This window comes from Seriola lalandi, unplaced genomic scaffold, assembly GCF_002814215.2.
Source record: "Seriola lalandi dorsalis isolate HSWRI2012SDOR001 ecotype SW California unplaced genomic scaffold, Sedor1 jcf7180002054312, whole genome shotgun sequence".
Lineage (NCBI taxonomy): Eukaryota > Metazoa > Chordata > Actinopteri > Carangiformes > Carangidae > Seriola > Seriola lalandi.
In genome coordinates this window covers 741,730-764,732 of record NW_019524865.1, presented here as the reverse complement: position 1 = coordinate 764,732, position 23,003 = coordinate 741,730, and the positions used below count along the sequence as shown (strand labels likewise).

Genomic DNA, 23,003 nt, shown 5'->3' with positions numbered 1-23,003 from the left:
ACCACCCCCTCCAATCACAGCCTTTGATTACTTCATAGAACACGATGTCAACCAAAGCAATCAAGCATCTCAGCATGGTTTAAATGAACCAACATTTGTTTGCTAATGTTTTAAATATTGATTTCTTTGTATACAGCCTTGCAGTGTAGTTACTAATAAGAGACAAGCCAATGAAAGGAGTAAATCAAATGGAACTGGAATAAACGTGGAGGGGAGGGCGAATGCATGAGCAGGACACTGGTGGAGATGACAGAGGAATGACAGGAAGCAAATTATAGGTCAGATTAGCATATCATAATCAAAGTGTCTCATATAGGCACATCGCCGCCTTGATATGCTGATATGTCACGTCTGATTTATGAACATACTGTGTGTGCGTGTGTGTGCGCGTGTGTGTGTGTGTGCGTGCGTGCGTGTGTGTGTGTGTGTAATGGGCATGTCATTAAAAGAATGCGATAGCTACATATGCATCAGGAGGTTCCTCTGACATGTGTAACAGAGATAATTGACAGCATCTGTATTAACTGTGATGACCTCACACACACTCACACAGTTGCGCGCACACACCTGCCGAGAAGCATGCCAGGAAATACACGACGTCAGGTCCACACAGCTCTGATAGGAGATTATACAGGTGTACATTCATACTGAAAGAAATACTCATATGTAGAGACAAGCATGCTAAAGAACATACGGTGCATACACGTAAGTCAAGTTTCAACCCTGTCCTGTAAAAAACCAGCCCATAGGTCGTCTCTGCTGCAGCTTAATATTTGTCGCAGTTACATTTTGTTGTCAAGCAACGACTCGCGGCAACAGTAATTGTGACAGGAGGAAAGGGAAAAGTGCTGTGACATGGTATAAAGAGGGATAAAGTCTGAAGGATGGGACGGATGGGTCATCAAAACACAGGAATGTGACAAAGGAGAGCGGTGTTCGATTCCCATGTGAAAGCAGCAGTCTAAAACCGTTCTGCAAAGTCAACCACGTTTTTTTTTATTGTAACCATGACAACAAAGATTGTCTAATGTGAAAGAAGTAGTTATTTTAAACCAAACTACTATCTTTTCCTGAACCTCACCAAGCCATGAGCTTTGATTATTCCAACCATGGCGATTAAGGTCCGGTACGCTGCCGTCAGTACATTCTGTGTGCTTATTATTGTAACCATGACAACCAAGGTCCATGGGCCACTATTTTGGGAGACACTATGTCTCCGAGGGGTTGAAAAGAGGGTTGTTCATGTTTGATATTGTTTACAGAAAGATGGCAAAACAAAATCTCAATGAATGTACGTTCTGTACTGTTATACAAATTTTGATCTGGTACTGGATCAGTACTCCGTATCGGCCGATTCTTACGTTCAGGTAACAGAAAAGATTGAAAAAATGGCATCAGAACATCTTTAGTTTAAGCCACATGTTTCATGTTCACTATGATTCTTCTGATAAGTCTGCGTCCAACCAACGTGTCTAACCTCTGTCTAAAAGGTTCAAACCTTTTCTGCAATATTCTCCCAAAGCAGCATTTCCACTGTGGTACTTTTATGTTAAAACTGACACCTGCAGCGACAACCAGAAAAAAAACTGAAAAGATGCACATGAACAATCACACATGCACGCAGAGGGAATTCACTCGTAGATACACAAAATTAAGAAGAAAGAACAATTCCATTCACAAGGAGACACATGCAAACAGCAACACACAAACTTATAGCCACATATGCACAGGAAAGCACAAGGCACACACACACACAAACACACATGCACACACGCACACGCACACACACACACACACACACACAAGCACGATCGAGCCTCCCACACTACACAAATTAACATGCCAGCCTTCTCTTGTTCATTACAAGACGTATTGTCTCCATAGAGACTAATCAATCACCCCACCCCTCCAAAACAGCAAGGCTGTCAGGGAACGTGTGTTTGCATGTGTGAGTGTGTGTGTGTTGCGGGCTTAAAAAAGGTTGAGAAAATGCCTGTGGCAGACATTGTCTGCTTTCTACCACACTTTCAAAGGCAGCCAGAAAACACAGCAAAGTTTAACTTCAATGAACAAAGACAAAAAGTGAGGCAAAGTGAGTGAGAGAGACACACACACACACACACACATACAAACAAACACACAATGCTTTGGCTTTTGTATGATTTACATAAACATGTTCTCAATTTTGGAACTGTTTTTTCGAGTAATTTGAGAGGAAGAAAGGAGGACAAAGGGCGGCAGAAACAAGAGCAAGTAAACGGAATGAAGCAAGTGAAGTGATGCGGAGAAGATGGAGACTGATATGAAGAAGAGGAGAGAAGGGAGGGACAGGAAAGAAATCGAGAGAGAGAGTAAGGCAGGAGGGAAAGGAAGAGGGAAAAGAGAGAGAGATGGCCATGCCTCAGTGACAGTATGAACCCTGGCCTTGGGTCCCTGCCATACAGTCCCCCTTGTTTCCTCTGATAAAGACAGACCAGAACCAGACCTCTATTCATGTCTTTCACTCATTTCCTCTCTCTCTCTCCATCTCCCGTCCCATCCCACCCCACCCTCTCCTTTCCCTGTAAACCTCTTCTTCCCTCTCTTCTCTGTGTTCACATATTTCCCCTCATATTTATCTCTTTTTTTTTCTTTTTTAAGGTTCACAGAGACTGACCGGTGGGAAATCATGTCCTTCCCAGAGGGTGACCCTTTTTCTTTTTTTTTCCTGCTTTCACATGCCTGCAGCTTTCAGAGACTCTTTTTCTTCTTCTTCTTCTTCTTCCCTTCTTTCCTTCCTCCCTTTATTGGGATGATGATCCTTGGTTTGCGAGCATTTACAGGTCACATGATAGTTGAGATAAATAGCTAAATGCTGTTGCAGGGGTCTAAATAAAAAGACCCACATGTCACTACGGTTAATATTGAATATCCGTGCCACAACCACTCGTGTTCTGCTGCACCAAAAAACTAGGCCTGCTCTCCAGTTCCTGTCCAAACCAAAAGTTTTAAAGAACACAACCAAACTAAAAATTGTTTATAATAGTAGCTCGTAATGGAAACCATTTGGCCTGGATTTATTTACACCAGGCGCCTCATTCATGTAAACTAATCTGCATTCCCAGTGTTTGTGGAGCTCGCACAGACAGAAGGGAGATCGCCATCTTCCCTGCGCTTTAGCTGGCGTGCTGTGGACGCTAATGGTTTGTTATGTTTAGCCTGACTTGCATCATTACCGTAGAGTCAACAGCTCAGATTGAGGCACAGTGGAGCGTTCAGTCGACGTGTTTTCACTGCAGACAAATGTGGCCCCACACAGACCTGACATCTGCTAACTGTTGTGTGCCCTGTAGACATGTAATTCCTACAGTCTGCCTACTCTATCATTCTCCTTCGGCGACTCATTGAGGAGACGCTGGAGCGTTTTCAGCCACGGAAGTGACTCAAGAGCCAAAATTTAAATAAAAAGGCTTTGTCCATCCTGTGTTGATTAATGTCTATGACTGCAAGTCAAGTTATCATGATTGTAAATAAAGCATTTTTTTTAAAGATGTGTAAGTATTAATGTGCATCCCTAGAAAACACACAATGGCGCATGCAGGTGCAGATTATGACCCCACTGACCCTACACTGCATGTGTCAGATAGTGTAAAGGCAAGAAGCATTAGAGACAGACTGAAACCCACAGATGCATCGAATGCACCTAAATGTCAAACAGGTGTAAAATGCATCCGTCTCTTCCAGACATATGTGTGTACGCTTTCATCGGTAAATTCAGAGGGCGGTCGGTGGAAATAGCCATTCACAGGGTCTGACGCTGTGACGACGGCAGCCAAAGTTACAGTGACATTAGCTGATGTTCCTGTTGCTCCTGACAGAGAAAATGTCTCATGCACATGGCAACTCCGAGCCGTCTGTAGCCCTTATCTGATCCCTGATCAGTTCAGCCTGTGACTGATCTCTGTGCGTGAGAGAGCATCACTCAGTACGGGTGAAGGAACAGCCTGTCTCATTCGTAGCCCATAAATGCAATTCATCCATGTGTTTTGGTTAGTTTATAAAGGGTTGTTAGCCACCAAGCTGTTATCACTAAGTGTCTTGCTTTTGTAACTAAAGTGGTTGTTTTGGTGTTTTTTGGCAGTCACAGGAGTATCACCACCACTCTCAGCTGGAGCAGAGCTTACCCTGTTTTACCTGTTGCCAGGGGAAACCAAGATGGATTACAATCAGATTTGCTAATAGAGTGTACCAGAGCCCAACTGTGTGTAAGCACAAATAAAAGTGCATTAAAAAGCATTTTATTTGGATACAAGACACACATGAGTAAATGGGCTTGTCTCTCAGTCCAGTGGACCCCATTTATTCCAGTTAGAAAAACCTCTAAACTGTTAAATGTCAAAATTCTGACTTTTCTTGTTAAAATTCAGTGACTGACTTCAGTATCTTGACCTACGTGGTTATGCAGGGTTTGGTGTAAATCAGTGTAATAATCCTTTATTGTGCCCCAAACATAAGGTGACCTGCTCTACTCTTTTATTAGTGCTTTTATAGGCACCATATAGTTTGTCCCTGTTGGCCTGCTGGACCTCTGACTGTGCTATTATTATTACTAGCTATAGCTCATACCCAGGACACTGTACATAGCATTATTACACAGATACACACATAAACACACACACACCTTTGTTCTATTTCCAGGGGGTTAGACAAGGACAGAGTCCCCTGTGTTGTCCTTGCCGAAGACCTCTGCTGTACACAGGCGCAGGCTGGCCCCTGGCAATGCACACACACACAGTCACACTCTCACACTCTCACACACACACACACACACACACACACACACACACACACACACACACACACACACACACACACACAGACCCCTGCCAAACTCTTGCTGGGTGAATGATGATGGGGTGATGAGGGAAAGAGTGGGGCAAGTGAGATGAAGGGAAAAGAGAGGAGAGTGGGAGAGAGAGAAAAGTGGAAGAAAGAGGGGAGAGACATAGGGGGAGGCTAAGGGTCAACAGCGCTCTTGTCGCCACTAATGAGCCTCAACCCAGGAAGAGAGAGGGAGAGATAGAGGGGGAGATAGAGAGAGGGAGAGAGAGAGAGAGAGTTAGGATTCAGCCCTATGAATCGTCCATTAAGCGTGTGTGTGCACATGAAAGCTGCAGTGACCATATTGTGGTTTCAGAAGATGTAGCAGTGGGACAAACACGTTACCCACATTACCACAGTTTCAGCAAACACACACAGCCCCAACCTGGCTCACACATGTCACACACACATACATCCACTGTAACACTACAATTGGATTAACCTTCTCTGTCTTTGTGCAACCTTCTTTTTCCTTACAAACCTGCACTGACAAATACTTCACTTGACTGTTACAGTGTGTGCATTTCTTTTGTGTTTAAAATCAATCCATTTCAAATGCACCTTATAATATATGGGTGTTAAACTTATTATGGATAAATGATTGTCAAGTATAATTGGGTTTGACCACAATAAAAAGCACAAGAGGGCAAGTGAGCATTAACCTGAATTTAGCTGATAATGACTCAAGAGTGTGAAAGAGTAAATGAGTTTATGATGTGTAATATGACCGTGGTAAACTCTATTGTACACATGCAACACACCTCAAAACAAGTTTTTCAAATGCTTCAAATTCATTTAATCATTATGTCAGATCTTCCTTGCGTTGAAAAAACTAGCATCTACTCTATATTATGATATTAAGCTTTGGGAGATCAGTGCTCAATAGTAACTGATCCCGAGCCAAGTGTTTTCAGTCTAACCAGGTCTATGTAGGGACCAGACTGGATCCTAACAGGCTCAGACCACATGCTGTGTGACGATACTTTTACTTTTGGTACTTCAGGTATATTTTGATGTTAATACTTGTGTACCTTTACTTGAGTAAGTCTGAATAAAAGTATATAAAAAGCATTGCTACTTTTATTTAAAGGTCCCATGTTATATAAAGGTTTTTTTTTTTAATATAAAGCAGGTCTAGGTTCTATATTAATACTGTGAAAGTATCAAAGCCTCAGTCCACAGAGAAATGAACACAGCCTATATACAGAAACTGAGCCTCAAAACGAGCCGTCAGGACTTCTTTAACTTTGTGATGTCATAACAAAGCAGGGAACACTGTCAGCCACGCCCCAAGCCCATAAAACACAGGAAAAGTGTGAAATATGGGACCTTTAAGTAAAAGATGTGACTGCTTCTCCCACCAATGCCGAGGACGCTGTTGAAAGACAATAACATTGGTCTTTGAGCAATTAAGAATAACTTCTTTTTCTAAATTGCTTTCCATGACTTTAAATGACTCGGAGGACAATGTGCTGCTGCTCTTTTTGATCACTGCTGCATTTTAATTGGTGTCACATCAAGCAGCTGCCAGTGTTAGTGTTTAAATCCTTGTTTGGGTGTTTGTAGGACGGCTGCATTTTGGATTGAAGTGTAGTTAGCCGTGGGTTTACTCATATCATGACTGTCCTCGGGTCCCTTTCAGATTGGGTCTCTGTTTTTGAACATTCGTTTATACATGTCGGGCAGAGGTTCCAAAAAATTAAAAAGCCAGTAAAACCTTATTGAACATAGCAGGAAACATTGTCCTTGGACTGTTGGTGTATTACAATGTGTCAGTGTCTCTCTCTCTCTCTCTCTCTCTCTCTCTCTCTCTCTCTCTCTCTCTCTCTCTCTCTCTCTCTCCCTCTCTCTCTCTCTCTCCCTGTTTCCAGTTCACTGCAGTGTACTTTTGTGGGAATGAAAGCAGCTACATCTGTCTAATCGACTTCAATTGTCAGCAGATTTTGTTTTTCAACTCTTCATTCATTTGCAGAGAAAACTCACAGCAGATAGAGAGAAGGGTGAGAGAATGAACGAGTTAGAGACAGTGATGGAGATACACAGAAAGACACAGAGAGAGAGGGAGAGAGAGAGAGAGAGAGAGAGAGAGAGAGAGAAAGAGAGAGAGAGATGTTGTCAACATGCTCTCCAGAGAGCCAAATGTCTCAAGCATCTCATCATCCAGCACTGGCATAAACACATTGCTCCAATCCCATGGAGAATGAGCGATTGTGTGTGTGCGTGTGTGTGTGTGTGTGTGTGTGGGTTTGTGTGTGTGTGCTTCTCTGAGTATTTGTGAGCGACTGTGTGAGCGTGTGTGTGTGTGTGTGTGTGTGTGTGTGTGTGTGTGTGTGTGTGTGCATGTGTTAAACAGAGCTCATGCCTCATTCCCATGTGATAAAGATAATGTTGAAGCGAGAGTTGTACTACTGAGACGTGCTGGCTGATGCAATGAACAACAAGACTTGCAGAGTGGAAAAAATGCATTTAATTATGTGAGGGTTAGTGTGTGTATGTGTGTGTCTTTTTTTAATAAAGAAAGGAGATGAGAGTGGACTGCCAAACTTGGGAAGAAGAAGTCAACAACACACACACACACACTTGCACTCCCCTGGCCTATATCCAGGTATTTGTTGTGACTTGGCGTTGGAAGCGGAGAACAACACTGGTTGGCCTTTAGTTTCCCCCACTGAGCCAATATCTGCTCTCTAATTGGTTGTTAATGAGTGAGTGTGTGTGTGTGCATGTAGTTTGTCAGGGTATATGAAAGAGAGAGGGAGACAGTGTGTATTTGTTTGTGTGTGACAAGGGGGGGGGGGGGGGTGCAGTGGGGATCTTTAACATCTGTCTAACAGACTGGGCCACTCAAAGCCTTGACCTGCGTCAACACAAACACACACACTGTTTTTAAATGTGGATTTGTGCGCATGTGGGTGAGAAGCAGCATGTGTGTGCATGTGTAGTGGGAAACAGGAGAGTGTTCAGCCTCTGCAAGATATCCACACACACACACACACACACACACACACACACACACACAGAGTGGACTTTGTGCAGACATCTGGCAGTGCAGTCTGCTCTAATGGCAACAGAACTACAGACATCTGCATCTCACACCCACACACACACACATGCACATGCTGTCACATTCACACACACAGAGACACAAACCATATCACTACAGTTAATATTATAACTGGATAAGCACATGATACAAGAGACAGTTTCAAGGGTCTCTGTTTTGTTTGTGTCTTGTGGTCGAGTAACGTGCGTACAAAGACGTAATGTTACGCACATGAGCGTGCAGGTGATGCAAAACACATTTTCCACCCGTTTGATGCCTAATTGATCAACTGCTGGTGTTGGTAACGTGTCAAGAAATGTATTCATTTGTTATTCAGACTTGTTAATGTTTTATAATAAAGGCAATGCATTAAATATACTGTTTATACAAAAACTCCCACAGGGCAGGTTTCAAAATGAAGTTAGCTTTTCCTAAAAAGCTTGTGTTTTTTCCACTGAGGTTTGGTACATTACAGCTGGAAATAATGAATCTGGAAGTAAAAAATATTACTATTACTAGTATTACAATACCAATCAAAAAATGTCTCGTAATCTGTCGGATTATCTTTAAAAAAATTGTCCAAAATCCACTCCAGATTAATTTAAACCATGTTTAGACATTCCCTTCACACAGTAATATGCTGCACAACTGTTGATGGAGGTCTCATGACTGGATTTATTAGAGCGAGCGAAAGGCCAATACGAGCACTGGGCACCGACACCATTTGGTGTATTAAAATGTCTCGTCGTGATTTTTGCATACAGAACAAGGCGAGTCTGGCCTGATTCTTTGTTTTTCTCCCTTTTTTTGGCAAATGTTTTTTTTTTTTTTTACTTTTCTGCAAGTTCACGAGTGGAGGGAAGGCACTTCGACATTTCGGGCATCTGTTGTTTTGGCTTGGGTGAAATGAGGAGTGTTAAGTTTGAGATGGAGGGAGAGGCTGGCAGCAAGGAGATGCGCTCTGGTGGAACGAAAAGCTGCAGGCGAAAGAGAGAGAGAGAGACTTCAGCCCCATAGGTCAGAGTCAGAGGAATAGCTGGAATGCCAGGAGATCAACATTTATTTCCCAGCTAGATTTATTCCACTGTGTTTCTTTACTCTGCTGGGTTAGTCATTCCCTACCCATACTCACATCTTGTTTTCTTCCATTCTCTGATTCCTTCGTTGTTTTCTTTCATTCTTCTCCTTTATCTTTCTTTCTTTGTCTCTATTTCCTCTGCTCCCCACCCCCCTCCCATCCCCACTGATTGAAAACAGATGTGCCCATGTGTGGAGCTGAAACATAATTCAGATTTTTTTTTTTAAAAACACACAAACTTGACTGACCTGCAACTGTGAAGTGTGAACATGTGTTTATGTGTGTGAAAACAGAGATCACAAAACCAGTTGTTTGTATTTCATTTAAATAGCACATAATCATGTGTGTACGTGTGTGTGTGTGTGTGTGTGTGTGTGTGTGTGTATATATACGTCTTAACACTGACATTTCCCACAAATTCCAACTTTTTTTCTTTTCGTTTTCTCTTTTCTTTCTTTCCGTAAGTAAAAAAAAGAATGACAAAGTTGGATATAAAATATGAAACGATTTGTCCAGGCCCGGCAGTATCACTTTACTTCCTCCATCCTTCAACACAAGGTTTCAGGCATGCAGGGAAGCCTCTATCTGTCACACTCAAAACACCTTTGAAACACTCTTTTTGTTTAATAAGGTTAAACAAGGAGGCTGCATCATGAATGCAAGCCTGCTGCTTTGAGCGCCACACTGGTGAATTCAAAACCAAGGTGGAGCGTCATTTGAAAAACCCCGCCAGCCTCATTCCTGTCAAGACTGGCTCTCACTGGGAAACTTTTCTGGGTCATAATTTCATTAATGTGTGGAGAAAAAAAACAAAAAAAAACCAAAATGTACAAAGTGGCCGCATCCCGCCGAGATGGAGACAGAGATCTGTGGGAAGAGACGGCTTAGCTGCGGCGCTCCAGTGTCAGTCGGCCATATAGGTTAATGTGCCACAGTGGGACAGCAGCTCGCTTCACCCCGCGTAGCCTCTGCCAGCAGCTCAGCTAATTCCACGTGGAAAGCTCCACTCCAGCGTGTTGTTTTTCTGGCACATTTGTTGACTGCAGTGATGCAAATTTTAAACCTTCCGCCTGCTGTAGATGTTAATTTTAATCTTTGTGTTTGTAACGTAACTCAACATGGAATCATCCTCGACTTTTCTATTAATATAAATTGAGGACTCCCCACATCAACAATCCTTAATGTTACTTTCTGCTCGTGTTCTGTGGTTTAAGGGGTTATTTGGTAGTTTTTTCTCTGCTGCTGAACAAGGTTTCTTGCTGGGAGAAGATTGCATTTTCATTACATTTCCAAAACAAGAGATTATAATACGCCCTCTGAGCAGTGCTATGTCTTCAGGGCAGACTGGAGGCTGCGGTGAATCGCTATCAGAGAGGGACGAGACAGGCCGGGGCTAGCTGGTTAGCGGTTAGCGTGCTAACTTATGTACAAGAAAAGATGTGATAGAGACAAGAGTTAACATCAGTAAAGGAATGGTGAACTCACGTTTCCTCTAAACTGGTAAGTAAACAGCTGTCGATGCTAACCTTGTAGCAATAGCAAAACTTACAAATAACTTATTATATGAAAACCTTGATGCTGGATTTATACTGTATCTTTATGGATCAGTATCAACAAAACAAAATGATCTGGGCCAAATGCTAATCGCTGATTTACTGTACTCTACTGTGTTTGGTCCACTTAAGCGCGCAAGTGTTGGCAAACTGCTCTCCTTCACAACAGCCGGGCTCTACAGTGCGAGTGTAAATTAGAGTGAGTGTGAAAAATGATCTGCGCTCACCATCACGAGTGACTTTCGAGTTCGGACACCTGGACCGGCACTCAGATACAGTCAGACGATAACGAAGCTGCCGTCTGATCCTCTCTCTCTCTTCCCTCTCTTACATGAGCAAACAGCAGCAGAGCACACAACATTCACTGACCGGCGCTTTCGCCCAAATGACGGATTGTAACATCTGTCGCTAATTAAACAGTAATTTTGCGAGTAACTTGATGACAGGCCAAAATGAAATGTGTCTGTTGTCTGGTTTGCATTCCCTCTTCAAGCCACTGCTTGTACTCAGCCAAAGATCATTTGTGAAGGAAGATGCTCCGCTCTGCATCACCCCTGTACACCCGCAAGTGGACTGACTGTTTCTGTAGCTGCAACAACAACAACAGTAACGCATCTTCTCTCTACCAGATATCGTCACGTCACAAATTCTCAGTTAATCTTAAATTGATATCAAATCAACAATTTTAAATTTACCAACTTAATAGTTTTGAACCAGGACATTGAGTGTACATATACAGTACATATATATATATATATATATATATATATATATGTATAAACTGAGTGTCTTTGGCACAAATATTTTTTCAGAAATCATCAGATCAAACTGAGTATTGTCAATATTTAATGGTTCAGATCAGAGTCAATGCCAAAAAAAGTCCTGGTAACACGGCAACCCACCAGGATTCGTCAGGTGTTGCACAAGTCTCCACTTCTGTAGTTTCAAATTAAAAGCCCTCTTCAGAGTGGAGTAATTGCGACTTCCTGACACTGTGGCAGGCCGCCACTGCAAAATGTATGTAGTGGAAAATGCTGGTCTCAATGTCTAGATACTGAGATCGGTTTGGGTGGGGACACATCTGCTACTTTTGGGCCTACATTTACCAAATGTAGGCAAACATCACAGCTGCGAGTCGAGCCAAAACGCTCTTTCAATGTAACACGAGCCAGATGATGCTCTTTAAACCATGCTGTCCATCTGAGCAGTGCAGACTATAATCTGTGTAATCTGAACTAAAGCCTTTCCTGACAGCCATAATCCAATTATTACAGACCACTACAGGGATTCACCCAAATATGAGAGCCTGTAAAAAAAATACTGTGTTGCTTTATGGTGAAAGTAGCAGGCGCAGACCAACACAGGGGAATGTGTACTCCATATGCAGGCGCACATTTTCAACTATACACATTTATGCACATGGCAGTACACACACTGTGATGACACGGCATGCACAAAACTTGTTTCTGTCTGGCTCACAAAAGTGATATATATATATATATATATATATATATATATATATATATATATATATATTTTGTAAGGAGGTCATTTTTTACACGTTAGGATTATTGTATGTATATGATTTATATGAGATACAGGACATGCTGCTGAGTTTTCAAAGAGCTCAGTCAATGTGGTGTATTCTTTGAATTTTTTTCTCCATATTTTCAATATTAGCTGTTTCCTGTCACGCGCGCGCGTGCGCGCGTGTGTGCGTGTGCGCGCGTGTGTGTGTGTGCATCACCACACCGACACACCAAAATATGAGGCCAAGAGATGTCTATAAGCTTTAACTCAACTGCTGGCGCCTGCTGAGCAGCTAGCAGGAAAACCCAAACACAGCTGCGACAGACTGCTATAGACTCTCTCTCACACACACACACACACACACACACACACACACACACACACACACACACACACACACACACACACACATGCATTTGTGCATCCCTGCAATCGCGCGTACAAACATATGAATAATTAAAGAAACAAATACGCATTAATGAACAAACGTTTTTGCACAAACACACATAAATACATTCATGTCCGTCATAAAGCCACACAAACAACGCATATACAACCGCAGCATGAATGCCCATCAATAAATAATTACACTCTTCATTAGATGCTGCAGGGTCAGCAGTTTGGTGAAGCGTGCTTTGGAGGTTTGTTGTCCCGGGCGACCAGCGCACGCGTTTGTATAAAGGGAAAGACGTTGTTGGCTTATTGACCCGGTTAAGCAGCTGGGGGGGTGGGGTGTGAATTGGACTTTCACAGCGTTCGGTTCCTTGCGAGCAGCTTGACCAGTGAACTCAGAAATGATATATGACACAGAGACAAGCAACGTTTAGGGTTTCGTGACTCGTCGCACCACTTAACCACATCTAATTCCCGCCTTTCCTGACAGATAAGAACTGTTCATTTCAAAATGTGACACTTTAATACTGAGCTTGTTAAATGTCTGCGCCCCTGTTTCTTATTTCTGCTCGGTGTCAACTCGGAAGTCTCCCTCAGACTTCTGGTGAGTTTCTGAGGAAAGAGGTCACTTAAGGTCCGACTCATGCATCTTTAAGGCGTAGCAGCCACAAGTTTCAAAACATTCCCAACTTCATAACAAGCTGACACTCGTGAGCCTAAAGGAGCTGTTAATCAGTTCTGTCCATTTTGTGCTAGAGTTAACAATGAATACCACTGTGCAATAAATTTAGTTCACTCAAACTGTAGCTGGATCTGAAAAAATCCCCCATTGAGAATTCATTATAAATTAGGAAGATTTCACAGCATGATAGCACCATGTGATTCAGCCTGAGGCGGAAAATATCACAAGACAAAAACATAGGGGAAGTTGGAGCTAAAGACGTTCATATGCCTCATGCCTCGAGGTATGTAACATTTTTGCAGTGTCATGCATCAAAATGTCTCAAGAGGCAGGAGAGAAAACTGCACCTCATCAAAAAGTATTTCTCCCAACAGGCTGTATTCTACACAGCATTTGACAGCAATTCGCCTCGGCACTGCATGTATTTATCACTGCGCTGCCACAAAAATTCATCTTTACAAGTCACTTAATCTCCCACTGAGTCAGAGAAACTTGAATTCTTTAAAAACAAAGGAGGAATTCTACCTCCATAGCCTGAGATAACACCATCTGTTTCCAGAGCTGTTTCACCTGCTCCCCTAGAAAAAAAAAACCCTCAATCTCGAGCCAAAATAATGACATATTTTGGCTCCTGGACCACAGGCTGAGTTGCTTTTATTTTGAAAGTTTCTTGGGCTCCAATTATAGGGAGTTATATATTGTGAATGCCTAAGAAAAGGACCTTAATTTTGGAGAGGCTACATCCTCATTTTCTTGGTGTTACAGCCAACGTTTTACTATTTGGTTTAATTCCAGCCACTCTCATCTCAGTGTTGTTTCTCCAGCCGCAGCACACAGCAGGCAAACGTTAGCAACTAGCTGTGAAGATAGCAGAACATTCATCCACAAAAGAGCAGTTATTTCCCTCAGGAGTTGGTGGAGACCAAAATAGAGCTAATTTGGGACGTTCATAATGTGTCCTGAAATACAACTTCAAATAAATGCCAATGTTGCTGTGTCTGCACAATGAGTGGGCAACTGTTACCGCTCAGCAGTTTGCCAGTTTTAGAAAGTGATGATGTGTCAATGTTGTGTTTGCAGCTTGTTCTGCCGCCCCTGACCGACCAATAACAAATCCAGTAAATCCCTAGACAGGTTGGACAGGGATCACAGAGACAAACAACTAACTCATGCTCACATTCAAACCCACTGGATATTTAGAGTCACCGATAAACCGAACCTGCATGTCTTTGGATTGTGGGAGGAAGCCGGTGTACCTGGAGGAAACCCAAGCAGGCACGGGGAGAACGTGCAAACTCCATAAACAAAGACCCCAGTGCTAACCACTGCGCTGTGCTCAGCCAATGTTGACACGTGAATCACACATGTGGCAAATTCAGAAATAATGAATCACTGCAGCAGGGAGGAAACACTGCATCGTATTTGCTAATTCATCCAAAAATTGACTCAGATTCTGAAAAATCACTGATTTAAACTGCTGAATGTGTTCATCAGGTTTCTACTTAGTGTAGTCTTTAGCTTTAATTCACTGTTAATGGTGCACACAACAGAATATTAAGAGAGGCGTCTTCACTGAAATGCTCCTTGGGAGTTTTTGACCTTTTTTAAAATAAATGAATAAATAAATAAAGAACCAGTAATTTACTAACATAATTGCTCATCTTTTGCACTGATAATTCAATGAGGACAGTTTCATGCTCGCTCAAGGTAACTGGAAGTGCTCCAACTGCATGTCACAAAATATTGTCTTTTCTGAAAAAGAGTGGGACTTGGTTTCTAAATGCAATCACAACTGTAAAAGACTGTGCTCACACTCAGTCGGTGCTGAAAATAATACCCCCGTCAGTACCCCTTCTGCATGTTTCTGGTAGCCAGGATAAAAACCTTTTGTAGGTCACCGCATACCAGATATGCTGTTAACATGCATCAACTCGTGAACAGATAACTTTTCTACATCAAATATTAAGGGAATATTAGTGAGCGTGATGTAAGCTCTGCCATTAGAGCCGTGATATTCCCAACACAGCAGGTCCAAAGCGGGATGCGACGCGGGTGACCCATCCACTGAGGCGCAGGATAACGGTAATGAGACTGAAGATACAATAGAGAGATAGAGAGAGAATGAAGCAAACGGACACACACACACACACACACACACACACACACACACACACACACACACACACACACATACACACACCAGTCACTAACCGCCTGGAAGGAAGAATACAAAATGCCACAGAAATAAACTGTAATCCTGGCCAGCAGTGATCAACACTGATAAATATTAATAAACACTATTATGCTCTGAGAAAAACAGAGAAAGAAAGAGCGGTAGGAGGAGAGAAAAGATAGAGAGGGAGGTAGGGACAGAGAGAGAGAAGGAGAAAGAAAGAGAGAGAGAGAGAGAGAGAGAGAGAGGGCAATAACAATAGACAAGTCTTCTTGCACTCTGTTATTGGAAGCAATTTTACCTCTGACATCCACCTGGTGTTTTTACACACACACACACACACACACACACACACACACACACACACTCTCCACTCTCACATGCTCTCTTTCTCTCTCTCTCTCTCTCTCTCCCTCCCTTTCTCTGTTCTTATTATCAGCCCTTTTTTTCTCTGTTTGTGTTCACTATTGTTTTGTCCCTCTTCTTTGGAGGCCAGGATAAGAGGTGGGCACGCGCGCACGCACGCGCGCACACACACACACACACAAATGAGAGAAGTATACAGAGAAGGCAGAGATGCAAAATAAAGGGAGATAAAGTGAGTCCTAAACACACACATATACACACACAGAGGATAGTATCTCTCTCTCTCTCTCTCTCTCTCTCTCTCTCTCTATCCGCCTGAATCAGTCTCATTAGTCATGCTGAGGCTGTAGTGTTGCTGGGTCAGCCTGCTTACAGAGCTGTAGAGCTGGATGGCAGCCCACAGCCAGCGAAGGTCACCCACCGCTCAGTTTTAACTCCCACAAGACCAACACCGGCCTCCTCCTGATAATGAGCGGACATAAAGATGCACAGGCAGAGAGACCTGCGGTGTGAGCCGCACCCATCGCGGTGTGGGCGCGTGGGAGAAGATGTTCAGCCAAAGTGAGAACTATTTGGAACTAGCTGCACAATTCATCGAAATAAGCAATGTGGTGCTACAGAGGCGCCCGGCCCACAAATCATACTCTCCAGACGTACCAAAACATGTAAACATGTTTGTTTGGTACAAGACCCGAGAAAAATCCCATCATCATCATCATTCTTAAATTTTTTTCATTGAACGCAAAAACAGAGACCATTCCGACTGAAATCGCAATCTCAATATCTGCCAAAATAATATAGTATATATACATAATATGATTCCTTTTCGCATATCGTGCAGCACAAACCTACAGTGGTAGTGAGATGCGTTCGGAGCAGTAGAGCTTTCAGGGAATTTCAGAAAAGAGAAGACAAGAAAAAAATCACATGATTATGCTCCAAAGTGAAGTCGACAACAAGGATTTACAATGTATGAATCCAGCAGTGGCTACAAAACCTGCACACACTGTTTTCACTATCTATTTTGTCTAGATAAGCACAACTTCAACCTAACTGGGTTTGAATCTTTGTAATTGTGCGTGTCCAAAACATGCAACAATTGTTTTATTGATGTTAACATGCAAAAAGTGGGAAAATCTCTGGATATCAATCTGAAACGACCTACTGCAGACCGACAGTATTGAGAATAGAGAAGTGACTTAATTAGAGGAAGTGTGTAGGATTGTGCGTCTTGGCAATGAAAATGGAAACCGGATTTCATTTTGAAGTTGGCTGTAAACCCAGCTAAATTCACCTGGATTAACCCAGAGCTGTTCTTGGGTTTTCACTCTCTTTATTTCTAGGCTCTGGGCCGAACATGAGCCCCATTTTTTAGCCTGTACTTCTTTACATTCTGGCAAATCAGCACCACAGACAGTCATGCTGCATTGGTTCCTGCTTGTACTGCAACCTTAGGTGTACTGTAAAAATGCCTAAATGAGACGATTATGAGGTGAGATCTTACTCATATTACTGCTATCACTGGAAAGATTAAGTCATGTTGATCCCAAAAGCTGAGGGCAGGAGGTACGTGGATTCTCATTTCAAAAAGTTACTCTGAGAAAGAAGAGTTGCATGGTTTGACAAATGCATCAATTCATTTAAAGGTCCCATAATGTATGAAGGTAGATGTCCATGTCCTCTTTGGTTTATAAAGCAGGTCTAAGTTCTATATTAATACTGTGAAAGTATCAAAGTGCTCAGTCCACAGAGATGCACACAGCCTGTATTCAGAAACTGAGCTTTAAAATGAGTCATCGGTACTTCTGTAACTTTGTGATGTCACAACAAAGCAGTCACCACTCTCAGCCACGCCCCAAATCCTGCCTCACCTGGACCCACTATCCCACCTTGGAGGATTTGGTTTCTCTGAGTGTTTACCTGAAATCTGCTATATTTTCATTCGATCACTCAGGAATCAGTAAGAGAGGCTCTGAGCCTCTTTTTCACTTCATTTCTCCCTCATACCATCCAGGGGATTGCAAAATATCAATTTATAGCATGGATGACATGGTAGAGAACCTCCAGGACTGAAACAAACAAATTGAGCAATAACAAAAAAAAGAAAAAGTTTTGAATTTAAGTTCATTTAACGTGTGTGGAATTGTGAACATGCAGTCCCTCCTTTTAGTAATTTAATCCTGATACAAGGGATCAATGATAATTCACTGCAATAGGAATGAGGGAGATGTATCATAATTTGTTATGAATGTGGAGAAATAGACCATTACATTTTTTTAAATATTAAAAATCTTATATCGATCGCACTTCACAGTGAAGCTTTTAGAAAAACTATTTTCTCAAGTGCCCTGCACCGTGATGAAGTTTGATAGCTTCCAGGAAGAGAGGAGTGTCTGAGCGTTGACTGACTGACCTGACCTTGTCTCCTGAAATGAGCCGGTATGAAAGTTTCCACATGACTCCAGCACAGAGGCGACGAGCTGTCACCGCTCTCGTCAGGAAACACTGAACATGTCTGTACGAGGAGATGATAAATTCATCACGGCGACGTCCCAGAGCGAGCGCTGCTGACACGACCTTGATCGATTGCAGGCGGAACGACAGATGGCTATAAAGGACAATCATGTAACTGTACGCTCATTAGCATAATCGCATGCATATACAGTACACTTCAGACTACAAGGCCACATGGTGATTGCACAGCACCGCTGCGCTTGTGACAAAGAGGTAATGTTGTTATTGTCTTGCATGAGCCGTGACGCTTTTAAAGGGAAAACTGAATTAGCAACTATAGCAATAATATGTGAAATGTGCTTCTGTAATTTGAAAAGACATATTGTGGCTTTCTTCCATTGCTACTATTTTTCCAATAATAGCTAAACAAATGGAAACATGGTAGAGAAATTATTAAAGTGATTATCCCTTAAAAAAAGGCAACCACAGGTTTGATCTCTACAGCTTCCGCGTGGCCCATCAAAAGCACAAAAAATTAGCTCCCCCAAAGCTTGGGCTTGTTGTCAGAACTGAACCAGCAGTGCCTGACACATCACAGATAATGAGCAAATGGACAAACTGACAAAGACCGGCCCATTTCCCACCATGATTAAATCGAGGTACAAATTACACTGTGGCTTTCAGGAGAGTGTTGTTCTTTGTCTTGTTCATAGACTGAAAGGATTGTGAGCACAACAGTGCTTCGAGCTAAATGTTTAAGTCAGGACACGCTCACAATGCTAACATGCTGATGATCAACAGGTATAATGTTAATCATATGAACAATCTGAGTTTAGCATGCTGTGCTTAGCATGCTAATGTTTCCTAGTAAGCTCTGTACACAAAGTAGAGCGGAGGCTGATGGAAATGTCACTCATTTTAGCAGGTATTCAGTCATAAAACCAAAGCACTGCACAAATTAAAATTGTGACTGGATGATGGTGCCGGATTAAAAGTCAGAGGATCACTAAAGTGAGTCTAATTTATCCTGAGGGGAAAGTGAACGTGAACCAAATGTCATGGCAATCCATCCAATATTTGTCGGGACATTTCACTGAAAACCACAAATGTCAACTTCACGGAGGTGCTAGCAGAAAAAAGTCAGAGGATCATCGCAGTCATTAGGATACATTGTCTGGGAACCATGAATGTCTGTATAACATTTTGTTCCGACCCATCGAGGAACTGTTGAGATATTGTTGAACCACGAGTCTGTGCACAACATTTCATGGCAACACATCCCTCAGCAGAGACCTGTCAATCTGAGCCAAAGTGAGCTGACTCACCATCCATACAGCAAAACTACTAACTAAAAACAATTCAGTCATTCACTCCTCCATCTCCCTCTCCCTTGCTCTCCATCTTTCTCCATCCTTCCTCCTGCCTTTTTTTTCCTTCTCTTTCCTTTGTTCTCTCACCACATCTTCCTGCTTTATCCCAATAATTCTCCATCTGTCTTCCTTTCTCCTCTCCCTCACCTCCCTTCCTTCTACCCTGCTCCTTCAACTTTCGACCCCCCCCCCCCCGATGAAAGCCACGACTCCCACTTTCTTCCGTTCCCCTTTTTCATTGGATCACCTGTTCCCTCCGCATTGTATTTTCAAATCACATCTAGGCGCTGGCTTTACACACTAAGTCACTCTATACCTCATCACTCTCAGTGGAAAGTCAAGGAGAGGGCAGAGGGATGGTGAGCGAGCAGAGAGGAGGGGAGAAGCTGAAGAGGAGCAAAACAAGCGTAGTGTAAAAATGAGGGAGGTTAAATGGACTGGCTTTATATTGCATTATCTAGTCTCATCAACCACTCAAAGCGATTTACACTAGAAGTCCCACAATTTGGGTTCGAGTGCCTTGCACACGGACGGGGGGACAGCCGGGGAATCGAATTGCCAACCTTTGCGATCAGCGGACGACCCAGTCTACCGCCTGAGCCACAGCTCAGACAAAGGAAAGAGGTCAGGAGAGGAGTTGAAGGGGAGAGAAACAGAGAGAAGTAGAGCAGGAAAAAAGGAGAAGATGAAAGAAGCAGCAGAGGGACAATGGGGCAAGCAAAAAATGAAAGAAATCTTTATGCAAATGATGGAGGCCGGAGTGAAAGACGGAAGAGAAAAGAGAAGATGGGAGAGCAGAGTGATATGGAGACAGAGGGGTGGGAGAGTGGTCCAGAGATTTATGGCAGGTTGTTATGGAGCACCGACTGAATAACAGAAGGTGAGACCAGGTGAATTATTCATGAAGATACATGGCCGTGTGTGTGTGTGTGTGTGTGTGTGTGTGTGTGTGTGTGTGTGTGTGTGTGTGACATGTGTGTGACAGGAGCAGGTGAAACACACACATACACACACATTAATGTCTCTCAGGCACCCTTAGGCCAGCTCATCTACCCGGACGAGACAAGCCTCTCACAACCTGTGGACAGAATTATTCCTAAACACATGGGAGCTCAGAGAGACAGCCGTCCTGTCCTCAGCCTAATTCACCAGTGGAGACATTTTAACCGCAAGAAACTAAATGCATGATGGGAATTTTTTTTTTTTTTTCATCCCTCTAGCTCCTCCCAGTGTCAGAACAGATTTCTTTCCCACAGTAATTGACAATCTGAACTGAATACATTTAATTCTTCTAGCGTCCCATCTGGTAGGTTCACATGAATTCACACCACATGGTGTGTAGGGATCCATACTGACTACCAACGATCTTTATGGAGCTAAAAAAAACATTAAAGAGGGATCATGGAAGTTGGAGGATGTAGGATTAACCAAGACAAACACAGGCTACTGTGCTGCAGGTAGATGCTAGAAATGAACCATATAATGATATACTATGCAGTCGTGCATCTTTTCACTCAGAATAAATATAGCTTCTCTCTTCTCATAAGAAGATCATGGTAAATGTGCTGCCTCTGCTGCCCACATTCTCCCATGGTGCTATAACGCTGGATTCAAAAGCCACTGAGACAGCATTTATTCCATGTGGCACTAAATGTGCGATCCCACCTACACTTTGGCCCAAACCAGAGAGGAAAATATTACGCTGTTGCGTTTAAGAATTTGTTGAGATTCATACTTTCCACTTATAGGCCAAACCAGGGAAAGTCACATGGATGCACAAGCAGCTTTTGATGAGTTGCCATCCTGCCAGGGTGGAGATTTTGGCTTTGGGTGTAGGGTAGCAGTGAGAGGTAGCATGGAGGTGCAATGTATCCAGTTACTGGAAATTTTAGTTTTAGTAGGCAAATGTTGAACTTCAGCCCAACGTTGCCTTTTTTTTTTCATATACTTTGGTTTTGATTATGTTCTTACTGCTAATAAATAGCAAAACAGCTGACGAACAACCAAACAGTCGTCTGCAATACTTTCCACACATGCTTGGTTTTCACACACCCGACACCCATCACAGCTGAAATGCTTCTGGCAAAGGCGCAAAGGTAAAACTAAAACTTAACACTTATCATTCCAGGAACTACAAACTGGCATATTCACAATTATAAATAATCTGATGGAAACCGACCACAGACTAGTGTATTTCCCATGAACAATCAGTGCAGCTTAGGGTGATCACAAAATCTAAATCGAAAAACACCTCTGGGAGCTACTGTCTCAAACACTCACCGAGTTGATGCAGGCCAGCTCCTTGTTGAGCAGCCAGGGCAGGGAGAGTTTCCCCTCTCCTCTGTAGCACGACTGAATCCTCTCTTTAATCTTCTCCTTTATCCGCCTCATTGTGAACAGACACAAAGCCGACTCCTTGGGCGGCTTGGCTCTGTTCTTCTGACCCTGGGCGAATACAGTAAACAGAACCTCCTCGTGCTCTTGAATGCCGAGCGAACGCGCCAAACGGGTCCCCGGCCGGGCCAAATATGCATCCTGAACCAAGCGGTATTCCACTCCATCCTTGGTGCAGCCGATGGGGAACTCCACGTAGGAGTAGAACTTGGGATCGTCGACGCACAGGCGAACGATTTTAGAGGTGAAGAACTGTTCGCTGCTTGCATCTGGCGAGGTGAGCTGGGTGTCGAGCTGTAAGGTCAGGTAATACACAAACTGCTCGCTGTTGAAGCCGTAGATGTAGTAGATGTCAAATGCAGGAAACTTTGAGAGCGTGTCTGAGGGAATCTTGAGCTGCGAGGAAACAAACTCATCCTGGTAGACGAAGCTGAACATGTCCGCGTTCTCCTCGTTAGACATCAACTTGCGGCTGGACAGCGTCGGGAAGTACTCAGATTTCCCGTCGATGGGAGTTCCGACGAAGAGTTTTCCACCTTCGCCGAAAAGGTCCGGGGAGATCACGACACCTGACATGGTGCCCGCTTCCGCAACACTGGAAAGATAATGCTCTTTGCGATGGTGGGGCTCGCCGAGCTTGAACAAATCATCCAGACGCAGGAACTGGCATATTCCCTGGGAAGTGCTCCCACAGGCGATCAAGCGGTTGTGGGCAGCGTCAAGTAGCAGGAGTTTATTGACATTAGAGGTCTGCACCAGCTCGTGGGGGCAGGACTGGACACCGGGCGGAGGGTAACAGCGAGGGTTGTCCGTCACGGGGCCGGTAACGTGGCTCCGCAGCTTGGTGAGGTTGCTGGACAGCTTGTAGATCCAGTTGACGGCGCCCAGGTAGACCTCGCCGGTTTTGTTGTGGACCACCAAATGTGTGAGACCTCCTTCAGGCGGGGAGAAGGAGAGGAGGGAGGAGGGGGAAGGAGTGGAGGCGGTGGGCATGGAGAGGGAGAGGAGCAGAAAGAAGGCGGGGAGGATGAGAAAGGGTGAGTTGAGGTGGGAGGACATGGCAGTGAGGGGAGGGGGAGGTGTGAACGTGTGGGTGTTGGTGAGTAT

General features: G+C 43.4%; 1 protein-coding gene across 1 annotated transcript in view; it reads right to left on the bottom strand.

Moving 5' to 3' along the window:
* Positions 1-23,003, bottom strand: part of LOC111655265 (plexin-A1-like) — a 254,910-nt gene that overhangs the window by 193,865 nt on the left and 38,042 nt on the right. Inside the window, exon 2 of the mRNA XM_023406597.2 lies at positions 21,783-23,003. This exon is cut by the window's right edge and continues 178 nt beyond it. Within this exon, the coding sequence (XP_023262365.1) occupies positions 21,783-22,955 (1,173 nt within the window). The 5' untranslated portion in view covers positions 22,956-23,003. The remainder of the gene's footprint in view (positions 1-21,782) is intronic.